Below are 12,673 nucleotides of genomic sequence, written 5' to 3'. Positions count from 1 at the left end.
GGTGGAAGGAAGAGATGGGGCGCAGAGGGAGAGAGGTGGAAGGAGAGAGTGGGGCGGAGGGGGGAGAGGTGGAAGGAGAGAGTGGGGCGGAGGGGGTAGGTGGAAGGAGAGAGTGGGGCGGAGGGGGAAGTGGTGGAAGGAGAGTGAGTGGGACAGAGGGGGAGAGGTGGAGGAAGAGTGGGGCGGAGGGGCAGAGTGGTGGAAGGAAGAGTGGGGCTGGAGGGGGAAGTGGTGGAGGAGAGAGTGGGTGGAGGGGAGAGGTGGAAGGAGAGAGTGGGCGGGAGGGAGAGAGGTGGAAGGAGAGAGTGGCAGAGAGGGGAGGGAGAGAGAGTGGGGCGGAGGGGAAGGAAGAGAGAAGTGGGGCGAAGGGGGAAGTGGTGGAAGGGAGAGTGGACAGAGGGGGAGAGGTGGGGAAGGAGAGAGTGCGCAGGGGAAGGGAGAGAGAGTGGGGGCAGGGGGAGAAGACAGAGAGAGGAGTGGGCGGGAAGGGACTAGGGGAATGATTACTTAGTAATCGAAACAAAATGTTTCCTTTATTCTCCACTCTGAATTGGTAAATCATTTTAAAATTAGCTTTGCTTGATTTAGCATCTTGGCTGAGCAGTAGGGGATTGGGCTCAGTACTTAAAACATCAAATCTGCTCCCAGCAGTAAGGGATTGTAGTTTATACTTATACATGAAGCCTGTCTTGAGCAGTAAGGGATGGGGTTTAGTACTTACAACATGGATGCTTTAGCAGAGGGGATGGGGTTTGAGAACTTCAACATGAAGTCTGTCTCCAGTACTGACTGATCCTCTTCCACAGCAACTGTCTCACTCACATTTAAGTTTTAAATTACAATCACTGGAATTATTGAAAATCAAGAAATCAGTGACGAAAATTCGAAATTATTAAAGGTTAATTAATTGCTTCCTGGTCGGGGATTTAGGGATTACAACGGTTACCGATGGTGATGAGAGGTACGCCCAGCAGACAGTCGGTGTATTAATCTCTCCATTCTTACATTTCACATAAACATCTCGACTTGAACTTGAACTTTAGAACAGAAAGGGAATATGAGAGTTTGACAGATTCAAACTCAACAGATTCCATATAAACAATAACAGAATTAAGTAAAAATCTAACTAAGGTATGCACTATATTTATAGATGAGCACCTGGAAACTTGAGGTCAAATAGAACCTTTCAACTAGATATATATTTATGATCTCACAGGATTAACTACTGATAACACAACAATCTCTCCTAGGGCTAGGTCGTGGACTACTCACGGGCTACTGACTACTCAAGAGCTTGGTCCGCACTCAACACAGGGTACTAACTACTCAAGGGGTGGGGCCTGGTCTACTTTCCCTGCCACTGTGCTGGATACAGGACTGTCTCACTGGCCCCGTGCTGCTCGGATGGACAGCGGGACCCACTCACTGGCCCTGTGCTGCTCGGACGGACAGCGGGACCCACTCACTTGGCCCGTGCTGCTCGGATGGACAGCGGGACCCACTCACTTGGCCCGTGCTGCTCGGACGGACTGCAGGACCAGTCTACGAGGCTGCTTTTAAGAAATCAATATACAATCGTAATAAATGGGTTATTGACTGTTACCATGGTAACTGCTGGTATCAGACATGTTGTTCGCTGCAATGATGATGAATGTTATCAGAGTTTGTTATGAAAACTCAGTTCACAACGTTGCACAATATTGCACACTACACCGAGTGTTTCTGTGAGTTTCCTATGTCTATGTCTCCGCGGGTGTCTGTACGTACAGTGACTCCTGCAAGTTTCTGCATATGTGGTATGCAAAGATTTGATTTGAATGATTGGCAAGTTGCATGCTGCTGCTGCTGCTGCTGCTGCTGCTGCTAGTGCAGTGTTTTTACTCAATGAACTGATAAGAGAAGCCAATCCTAGTTCCAGTTGCATTAAACATTAACGATACATCAGATATTCGAGATTACTCTCTCACTCAGTCTCTGCCTATCTCTCAATGGAAACTAGTTCATTTTTCAAATGAATGTTGAATTCAAGGTTGTCCAGAGGTTGGGGAGGATGTTCAGTTAAGTCTAGTCATTGTAGGCAGCAGTGGTCAGTTGTCCATCCCACTAGGGAGCAGTGGTCACTTGTCCAGTGCTGTAGGGAGCATTGGTCACTTATCCGTCACTGTAGGGAGCAGTGGTCACTTGTCCATCACTGTAGGGAGCAGTGGTCACTTGTCCAGTGCTGTAGGGAGCATTGGTCACTTATCCATCACTGTAGGGAGCAGTGGTCACTTGTCCAGTGCTGTAGGGAGCAGTGGTAACTTGCCCAGTGCTGTAAGAAGCAGTGGTAACTTGCCCAGTGCTGTAGGGAGCAGTGGTAACTTGCCCAGTGCTGTAGGGAGCATTGGTAACTTGTCCGTCACTGTAGGAAGCAGTGGTAACTTGCCCAGTGCTGTAGGGAGCATTGGTCACTTGTCCATCACTGTAGGGAGCAATGGTCAGTTGTCCATCCCAGTAGAAAGCAATGGTCAGTTGTCCATCCCAGTAGGGAGCAGTGGTCAGTTGTCTGGTGCAGATCCTGGAGGGTGTAGGCTGGGAGGATGCTGGTTGTGGTGTAGGCTGGGAGGATGCTAGTTGTGGTGTAGGCTAGGAGGATGCTGGTTGTGGTGTAGGCTGGGAGGATGCTGGTTGTGGTGTAGGCTGGGAGGATGCTGGTTGTGGTGTAGGCTGGGAGGATGCTGGTTGTGGTGTAGGCTGGGAGGATTCTAGTTGTGGTGTAGGCTAGGAGGATGCTGGTTGTGGTGTAGGCTGGGAGGATGCTGGTTGTGGTGTAGGCTGGTAGGATGCTGGTTGTGGTGTAGGCTGGGAGGATGCTGGTTGTGGTGTAGGCTAGGAGGATGCTGGTTGTGGTGTAGGCTGGTAGGATGCTGGTTGTGGTGTAGGCTGGGAGGATGCTGGTTGTGGTGTAGGGCTGGGAGGATGCTGGTTGTGGTGTAGGCTGGGAGGATGCTAGTTGTGGTGTAGGCTAGGAGGATGCTGGTTGTGGTGTAGGCTGGGAGGATGCTGGTTGTGGTGTAGGCTGGTAGGATGCTGGTTGTGGTGTAGGCTGGGAGGATGCTAGTTGTGGTGTAGGCTAGGAGGATGCTGGTTGTGGTGTAGGCTGGGAGGATGCTGGTTGTGGTGTAGGCTGGTAGGATGCTGGTTGTGGTGTAGGCTGGGAGGATGCTGGTTGTGGTGTAGGCTAGGGGTATTCCACAGTTAGTAATTAAATCAACACGATCATTTTAGCTTAAGGTACATTTCAAATACATAATGATAATAGATGATTATATGAATAAATAGATAAAATTACAAAATGATATTTGAAACGTCGAACTAAACGCGAAATGAGTGATGAGAAATTTGATGATAATTAGGAATTTTTATATTTGATCATCTCTACTGATACACATGGGAAATTAACACCAGTCAATGCTCAGACTCACTCCTCCCTCTCTCCTCCCTCTCTCCTTCTCTCTGTCAGGATGGTAAAAATAAATCATGAGACACAAACGTCATCAAGAGCAAACAGCAACAGGAAAAATATCTGCTTTACGAATAAAATAAAGACCATCTGAGCATAAATTGTGTAAGAGTCTATAAAGTATGTAGAGCGTGTTAAGAGTTTTCAGAGAAGTACGATTAAAAAAGTTGAGATGATGTTCAAATCTCATTAAGATAAGAATGTGAAACAGCGGCAACGAGTAGGTCTTATTTCACATAAAGGAACAGATAAACTGAAATAGACTAGAGGGAGAGGGGAAAGAAATAGAGACAGGGACAGAGAGAGAGAGAATGGGAGAGAGAGAGAGAGAGAGAGAGAGAGAAGAGAGAGAGAGAGAGAGAGAGAGAGAGAGAGAGAGAGAGAGAGAGAGAGAGAGAGAGAGAGAGAGAGAGAGAGAGAGAGGGAGAGAGAGAGAGAGAATGGGAGAGAGAGAGAGAGAGAATGGGAGAGAGAGAGAGAATGGGAGAGGAGAATCAATAGACACAGTGAAACCCTAGATTGAATCCCTGGGAAATTCAAGGGAAAACACCCAATACAGCAGCAGCAGCAGCAGCAGCAGCAGCAGCAGTAGCAGCGTTAGTCAGTAGGCCACTGTCACGATTCTCTGGTGGTTTTTTTTTTGAGTTCGTTACTCCATTTTGTAATAATCTCAACTCCTATCTACGGAACACTTATGTTACCATAGTAACAAAATCAATGCCGCAATAAGTATAATTCAAACTTCATATTTCACAGAGCGGGTGTGGAGCCGGTGTGGAGCCGGTGTGGAATAGATGTGGAACCAGTGTGGAACCATGGAATCAGTATGGAGTGGAGTTAAGTGTGGAATCGGTGTGGAATCAGCGTGGAGCTGGCGTAGGGATATGAACAAGAAAATGAAAATTGTTTATGTTGAATGGAATAATTCAATTTCAATTGCTTTATTCCGTAAACCTGTGCGTATCTTTCTACTTTTTTTATGAATTGATACCAGAATAAATAAATAACTAAACTGCTCATAGGAACACATAATATTACTATGTAAAAAAGGTAACATGCTATTACAAGAAGACATTGAAGGCAAGTCAGATCCTTGTCGGTGCCCTTTTCCTAAACCGTGCCGGGGTAGGGTAGAGAGTGAGGGAGACAGGGGGTAAGGAGTGAGAGTGAGGGAGACAGGGGGTAAGGAGTGAGAGTGAGGGAGACAGGGGGTAAGGAGTGAGAGTGAGGTAGACAGGGAGTAAGGAGTGAGAGTGAGGGAGAGTGAGGTAGACAGGGGGTAAGGAGTGAGAGTGAGGGAGAGTGAGGTAGACAGGGGGTAAGGAGTGAGAGTGAGTGAGAGTGAGGTAGACAGGGGGTAAGGAGTGAGAGTGAGAGAGAGTGAGGTAGACAGGGGGTAAGGAGTGAGAGTGAGGGAGAGTGAGGTAGACAGGGGGTAAGGATGAGAGTGAGTGAGAGTGAGGTAGACAGGGGGTAGGAGTGAGAGTGAGGTAGACAGGGAGTAAGGAGTGAGAGTGAGGGAGAGTGAGGTAGACAGGGGGTAAGGAGTGAGAGTGAGGGAGAGTGAGGTAGACAGGGGGTAAGGAGTGAGAGTGAGTGAGAGTGAGGTAGACAGGGGGTAAGGAGTGAGAGTGAGGTAGACAGGGAGTAAGGAGTGAGAGTGAGGGAGAGTGAGGTAGACAGGGGGTAAGGAGTGAGAGTGAGGGAGAGTGAGGTAGACAGGGGGTAAGGAGTGAGAGTGAGTGAGAGTGAGGTAGACAGGGGGTAAGGAGTGAGAGTGAGGTAGACAGGGGGTAAGGAGTGAGAGTGAGAGAGAGTGAGGTAGACAGGGGGTAAGGAGTGAGAGTGAGTGAGAGTGAGGTAGACAGGGGGTAAGGAGTGAGAGTGAGGGAGAGTGAGGTAGACAGGGGGTAAGGAGTGAGAGTGAGGGAGAGTGAGGTAGACAGGGGGTAAGGAGTGAGAGTGAGGGAGAGTGAGGGAGACAGGGGGTAAGGAGTGAGAGTGAGTGAGAGTGAGGTAGACAGGGGGTAAGGAGTGAGAGTGAGTGAGAGTGAGGTAGACAGGGGGTAAGGAGTGAGAGTGAGAGAGAGTGAGGTAGACAGGGGGTAAGGAGTGAGAGTGAGGGAGAGTGAGGTAGACAGGGGGTAAGGAGTGAGTGAGAGTGAGGTAGACAGGGGGTAAGGAGTGAGAGTGAGTGAGAGTGAGGTAGACAGGGGGTAAGGAGTGAGAGTGAGGGAGAGTGAGGTAGACAGGGGGTAAGGAGTGAGAGTGAGGGAGAGTGAGGTAGACAGGGGGTAAGGAGTGAGAGTGAGTGAGAGTGAGGTAGACAGGGGGTAAGGAGTGAGAGTGAGGGAGAGTGAGGTAGACAGGGGGTAAGGAGTGAGAGTGAGGGAGAGTGAGGTAGACAGGGGGTAAGGAGTGAGAGTGAGTGAGAGTGAGGTAGACAGGGAGTAAGGAGTGAGAGTGAGTGAGAGTGAGGTAGACAGGGGGTAAGGAGTGAGAGTGAGGGAGAGTGAGGTAGACAGGGGGTAAGGAGTGAGAGTGAGTGAGAGTGAGGTAGACAGGGGGTAAGGAGTGAGAGTGAGGGAGAGTGAGGTAGACAGGGGGTAAGGAGTGAGAGTGAGTGAGAGTGAGGTAGACAGGGGGTAAGGAGTGAGAGTGAGGGAGAGTGAGGTAGACAGGGGGTAAGGAGTGAGAGTGAGGGAGAGTGAGGTAGACAGGGGGTAAGGAGTGAGAGTGAGTGAGAGTGAGGTAGACAGGGGGTAAGGAGTGAGAGTGAGGGAGAGTGAGGTAGACAGGGGGTAAGGAGTGAGAGTGAGTGAGAGTGAGGTAGACAGGGGGTAAGGAGTGAGAGTGAGGGAGAGTGAGGTAGACAGGGGGTAAGGAGTGAGAGTGAGGGAGAGTGAGGTAGACAGGGGGTAAGGAGTGAGAGTGAGTGAGAGTGAGGTAGACAGGGGGTAAGGAGTGAGAGTGAGGGAGAGTGAGGGAGACAGGGGGTAAGGAGTGAGAGTGAGGTAGACAGGGGGTAAGGAGTGAGAGTGAGGGAGAGTGAGGTAGACAGGGAGTAAGGAGTGAGAGTGAGTGAGAGTGAGGTAGACAGGGGGTAAGGAGTGAGAGTGAGGGAGAGTGAGGTAGACAGGGGGTAAGGAGTGAGAGTGAGGGAGAGTGAGGTAGACAGGGGGTAAGGAGTGAGAGTGAGGTAGACAGGGAGTAAGGAGTGAGAGTGAGGGAGAGTGAGGTAGACAGGGGGTAAGGAGTGAGAGTGAGTGAGAGTGAGGTAGACAGGGGGTAAGGAGTGAGAGTGAGGTAGACAGGGGGTAAGGAGTGAGAGTGAGAGTGAGGTAGACAGGGAGTAAGGAGGGAGAGTGAGGTAGACAGGGGGTAAGGAGTGAGAGTGAGGTAGACAGGGAGTAAGGAGTGAGAGTGAGGGAGAGTGAGGTAGACAGGGGGTAAGGAGTGAGAGTGAGGGAGAGTGAGGTAGACAGGGGGTAAGGAGTGAGAGTGAGTGAGAGTGAGGTAGACAGGGGGTAAGGAGTGAGAGTGAGGGAGAGTGAGGTAGACAGGGGTAAGGAGTGAGAGTGAGAGTGAGGTAGACAGGGGGTAAGGAGTGAGAGTGAGGGAGAGTGAGGTAGACAGGGGGTAAGGAGTGAGAGTGAGTGAGAGTGAGGTAGACAGGGGGTAAGGAGTGAGAGTGAGGGAGAGTGAGGTAGACAGGGGGTAAGGAGTGAGAGTGAGGGAGAGTGAGGTAGACAGGGAGTAAGGAGTGAGAGTGAGGGAGAGTGAGGTAGACAGGGGGTAAGGAGTGAGAGTGAGTGAGAGTGAGGTAGACAGGGGGTAAGGAGTGAGAGTGAGGTAGGCAGGGGGTAAGGAGTGAGAGTGAGGTAGACAGGGGGTAAGGAGTGAGAGTGAGAGTGAGGTAGACAGGGGGTAAGGAGTGAGAGTGAGGGAGAGTGAGGTAGACAGGGGGTTAGGAGTGAGAGTGAGGTAGACAGGGGGTAAGGAGTGAGAGTGAGGGAGAGTGAGGTAGACAGGGGGTAAGGAGTGGGAGTGAGTGAGAGTGAGGTAGACAGGGGGTAAGGAGTGAGAGTGAGAGTGAGGTAGACAGGGGGTAAGGAGTGAGAGTGAGTGAGAGTGAGGTAGACAGGGGGTAAGGAGTGAGAGTGAGAGTGAGGTAGACAGGGGGTAAGGAGTGAGAGTGAGGGAGAGTGAGGGAGACAGGGGGTAAGGAGTGAGAGTGAGAGTGAGGTAGACAGGGGGTAAGGAGTGAGAGTGAGTGAGAGTGAGGTAGACAGGGGGTAAGGAGTGGGAGTGAGTGAGAGTGAGGTAGACAGGGGGTAAGGAGTGGGAGTGAGTGAGAGTGAGGTAGACAGGGGGTAAGGAGTGAGAGTGAGGTAGACAGGGGGTAAGGAGTGAGAGTGAGTGAGAGTGAGGTAGACAGGGGGTAAGGAGTGAGAGTGAGAGTGAGGTAGACAGGGGGTAAGGAGTGAGAGTGAGGTAGACAGGGGGTAAGGAGTGAGAGTGAGTGAGAGTGAGGGAGACAGGGGGTAAGGAGTGAGAGTGAGAGTGAGGTAGACAGGGGGTAAGGAGTGAGAGTGAGTGAGAGTGAGGTAGACAGGGGGTAAGGAGTGGGAGTGAGTGAGAGTGAGGTAGACAGGGGGTAAGGAGTGGGAGTGAGTGAGAGTGAGGTAGACAGGGGGTAAGGAGTGAGAGTGAGGGAGAGTGAGGTAGACAGGGGGTAAGGAGTGAGAGTGAGGTAGACAGGGGGTAAGGAGTTAAAGTGAGGTAGGATATTGTAGTGAAATGAGCGACAGTAAAAGATGATGGTTTTATCAATAACAGGTGAATCTAAGGATAATTCAATCAATAATATTATATTGATGTTGAAATGATGATTATCAGATATCGATAAACCGCCCACCACCAGTTATAGACAGATACTACAACATGATTCAACCGAACGACCGAACCACCGAACCAGTTTGTTTCGTTTTAGCTATCTATATTTCCGCTTTAAAACCATCAGTTTTTTCTGTATTGTTATGGTATCCCTGGATACAAACAACGAGGCATCAATGACGTCACAATTGCCGCGACGTGATTTGCGACTAAGGTTTCCTCATGTCCTCAATTACGAACAACGAATCAAAATGGAGACTATTTTGCGGAATATTCGATGCTTTATTGGACGCGATGTGCATCAGTAATTTTTACTGGGTTTCGTTATTTGAACCGAGAGAAAGCATCGATGTCTAAATAATTACTGTTTATTCAGTAATCATAGCTAAACTACCGGTACTCAAACCTCTCATACCACCACTCATACCACAAACCACTCAAACCACTCATACCACCACTCAAACCACTCATACCACAAACCTCTCATACCACCCCTCAAACCACTCATACCACCACTCAAACCACTCATACCACAAACCACTCATACCACCACTCAAACCTCTCATACCACCACTCAAACCTCTCATACCACCACTCAAACCTCTCATACCACCACTCAAACCTCTCATACCACCACTCAAACCACTCATATCACCACTCAAACCACTTATACCACAAACCACTCATACCACCACTCATACCACAAATCACTCATACCACAAACCACCACTCATACCATAAACCACCCATACCACTCATACTACAAACCACTCATACCATAAACTACTCATACCTCAAACCACTCACCACTCATACCATAAAGCACCACTCATACCACAAACCATTCATACCACAAACCACCACTCATACCACAAACCACCCATACCATAAACCACTCATACCACAAACCACCCATACCACAAACCACTCATACCATAAACCACTCATACCATAAACCACTCATACCACAAACCAAAGGAAATGGAAGGAAGAACAGAAAGACAGGAAAAGGTTCTCATATTCTCATTCAAGAAAGATTCATTAATTAAGCCTATATCCGTTAGTCGTATTAATAATAAATCAAATATTCTAAATCTATAATGATGACCTTTATATAAACGTATAAAATATTGAACATGATGTGTCAGTGATACTAGACGCACTACGCACATGTGTGTACTAGCGAGTAATAAACAGAGTAATAAACCTGAGGGGCTAGTGATGATGATACCGCTACTGTCGAGATGCTGTGGTCATCATCTAATCAATAATCGTTAATATATGACCTATATATAGATATTGATTATTGATTTTATTTATATATTATGTATATATGAAACCTTTCTCTGGTAAGTCTGTACAGATAGATATAATCCATCGTGAAGATGTTTGAAACCTGACGTGAAATGTGTTCTGATTGATCATACATACCTGGTGTTCCACTCAACCTGGCCTTCTTCACTGAAAAACATAAAACAATTAACAAAATTAGAAATACAAACTTATTACCATTTAACTGATAAGTCATCACATAATTACTGATGTTGTCTTTATCTTTGAACCTCAATTTTGTTTCCAATTCTATTGATTAAGTGTAAGTCATCATTTCAATAAGTCGTCACATTACTGAAGTCATATCTAGTTTTCAGTCTCAATTTGTTTTTCCAATTCAATTTACTAAGTGTAATATATCATTTGGATGATGAATCATCAACATATTGATCATCACATCTATGACAGCTGCAGCAAGTTGCTTGATAATAAAGATACAAAAGTTAAGAGTTAGTTATGTAGTCCAGAGACCCCTAGTTTCAAGACAGTACATGGGCGATAGATCTTGAAGTGGCCAAATTTGTTCGGGGATTCAACTGGACAATCCTAACGGATTTTTTGAATCCCCTGACAAACGTATGTTATAACGTTATAACCTGTTGTCTTTGTATTATAAATTATCATAGGTTTGTCAAATAAATGAAATGAAATGAAATGAATTTAAAATCCCCTCATGGCAAGAACTGGAAGCACAAATGGATCCTGCTCTAGAAAATCTTGGAAGACGTTTAAGTCATATTTGGTGCATTAAGAAGATTGTAGACTTTACCGATTAGTGGATTGAGTTTAAAATACTTGTGGAGTTCATATATAGCTCACAGCGTTATCAAAATTTTACTAGATTTCATTTATTGAAAATGATGCAAGTTTATCGTTATTTTCAAAAGAAAAAACCTTGACCGTTTTACACAATAAACTGGGCAAATACAGCCTGAATGTGTATTGTATCTATTCATTTAAATGTTGTTAATATTCAGCATGAATTCAAGAGGGAAATGAATCCTTGGAACGGAAGGCAATAATTAACAGTATCTTCACATGACAACAGTTGTTAGCTAAACACCCGCCTTCATAATAACAGAATTCAGGTGTTCTCTAAAACTTCTGTGACAAGCACATATTTAGTTAGTACAAAAACATATAATTCATATAATTGTATTTCAGGTTAGTAAATTTGAACTGACTGAATAATCATTCATTTAACACTTTAATTCTAACTGGTATTGGTTAGTATCGAGTGCTTCAGAAAAAAATAAAATGAGATAAAACTCATAGAAAGATCCTTTCATACTGAACACATTATAGAATGAATGAATGAATTAAATTCAGAATATGAATTACACACAGTTTCTCTATTTTCACACAAATGTCTACAGTATTTTCTATAGAATACGTAAATGTATTGATGATGTAAATATAATCAACTGCTTCTGTAAACAGTAATAGTAAATTTCATATGTGTTGAGTTTGAGTCAACATTTAATTAGGTTGTGAAAGGTTAATTAAACAAAGCTACTCAGTCAAGCAGTAACAAGTATATTAGACTGAATTTGTAGACTTTCGCCCTGCAGAATTTATGAAAAGTGTCATTATTTTATTCATAAAAATTTACTATCTACAACATAGATCATATCATATCATAAGAAGACCCCCAACCCCCTGGGAGCCTATCTGGGGATAGACAGTTGTAGTCTAGTAATATACTTTATCATAACCTATTCAAAACTAAGCCCTTCACACTCAGAATATGGGGTTCCACACAGTCAATGTCTGGTGCTCCACTCGATAAGGTCTAAAACTTTAATTTGAATAGGTCTATTTAGTAGCCTATAGGATTTAAAGAGGGATCCTTAGGTGATGAGATTTCGAAGATCTCAAGATTTAGAATGACCTATTCATTCAGTAATAGTCAGTTTGTACAGTTGAGGTATTCACAATGTGCTGCTACCCGGTACCGGAGTCATTGGTTTCTGGTCACTGTCTATTAAGTCTAATATAAGATCACGATGATGAACCAAAAATATTCATAACCTTCAGTAACTAACATACAGCAACAGCTGCAGTTATAGATGACACGGGATTGAATGTGGATACAACATAGCACGACGAGACAGTGAGTGAACTGCGGATGCTGGATTTATGCCAACTGTACACAGTGCTACAGTTCCCCGTTCCCTCTCCATCTCTTCGGCATTACTTACCACAAACACAAAGTAACGACATCGCTTATTTTAAGCTACATTTATCCAGTATAACTCGCACTTTAAATACATGTTGATAATCCTTCATTAAGAGACGAAATTGACGAGTAAACCGATGATATTCATCGCGCTGTCATCTCATCCTGCTTCTCCCAGTGATCAGCGCCATGTTAGTGTCGAGTACGGTGTACAGTGTGTGTGACGTCACCTGACTGACTCTGGTACAAACAGGGCTCACTCACTACTGTTCCTGTACTGTATCTCACACAGTACTCATACGTACAATTCGAGTACTTCAGTCAACAGTAATGGCGCGACAGAAATATGTGTGGCTTCTTCAAATCTGAGTTCAATTGAATTCAAATGTTCAAGTGAAGTAAGCCGTCATTCATAAAAGTCATATTTTGAAATTTAAGCCATTGCACAAAAGGCGAATCATGAAACTTCGAATTCATATTAAATCCTCGATTTTGCCAAATCGTCCAACCGATTTAGTTGACATTTCCTTCTATTTTTAACAACAGAAAATTTGCGGATCTTATTTGGTTTTATAAAAAAAGAACAGTTTCCTGAAATACTTTTAAGGTTGAATACCGGAACTTTTGAAGAATTGAAAATTTTAGTGTATGTGTTCCCATTCTAGGGATTAAAAAGTGTCTCATTATTTTCCGTCTGAACAAATATAACATCTTTTAGATATCTAATATCATTTGAATCTTTCATTTTCTTCTGAACATAAGCT

The 12,673-nt window shown here is 45.4% G+C and overlaps 1 protein-coding gene across 1 annotated transcript in view; it reads right to left on the bottom strand.

Annotated features, from left to right (window-relative positions):
* LOC141905295 (protein unc-13 homolog B-like) overlaps window positions 1-12,673 on the bottom strand; it is a 77,747-nt gene that overhangs the window by 59,936 nt on the left and 5,138 nt on the right. The window contains 1 exon segment of the mRNA XM_074794127.1: window positions 9,830-9,859. Coding sequence (XP_074650228.1) covers window positions 9,830-9,859 — 30 coding nt within the window.

The sequence above is a fragment of the Tubulanus polymorphus genome, chromosome 5 (assembly GCF_964204645.1).
Source record: "Tubulanus polymorphus chromosome 5, tnTubPoly1.2, whole genome shotgun sequence".
Classification (NCBI taxonomy): domain Eukaryota; kingdom Metazoa; phylum Nemertea; class Palaeonemertea; order Tubulaniformes; family Tubulanidae; genus Tubulanus; species Tubulanus polymorphus.
The sequence above is the reverse complement of the archived record's forward strand: the minus strand, read 5'-3'. Positions and strand labels throughout refer to the sequence as shown.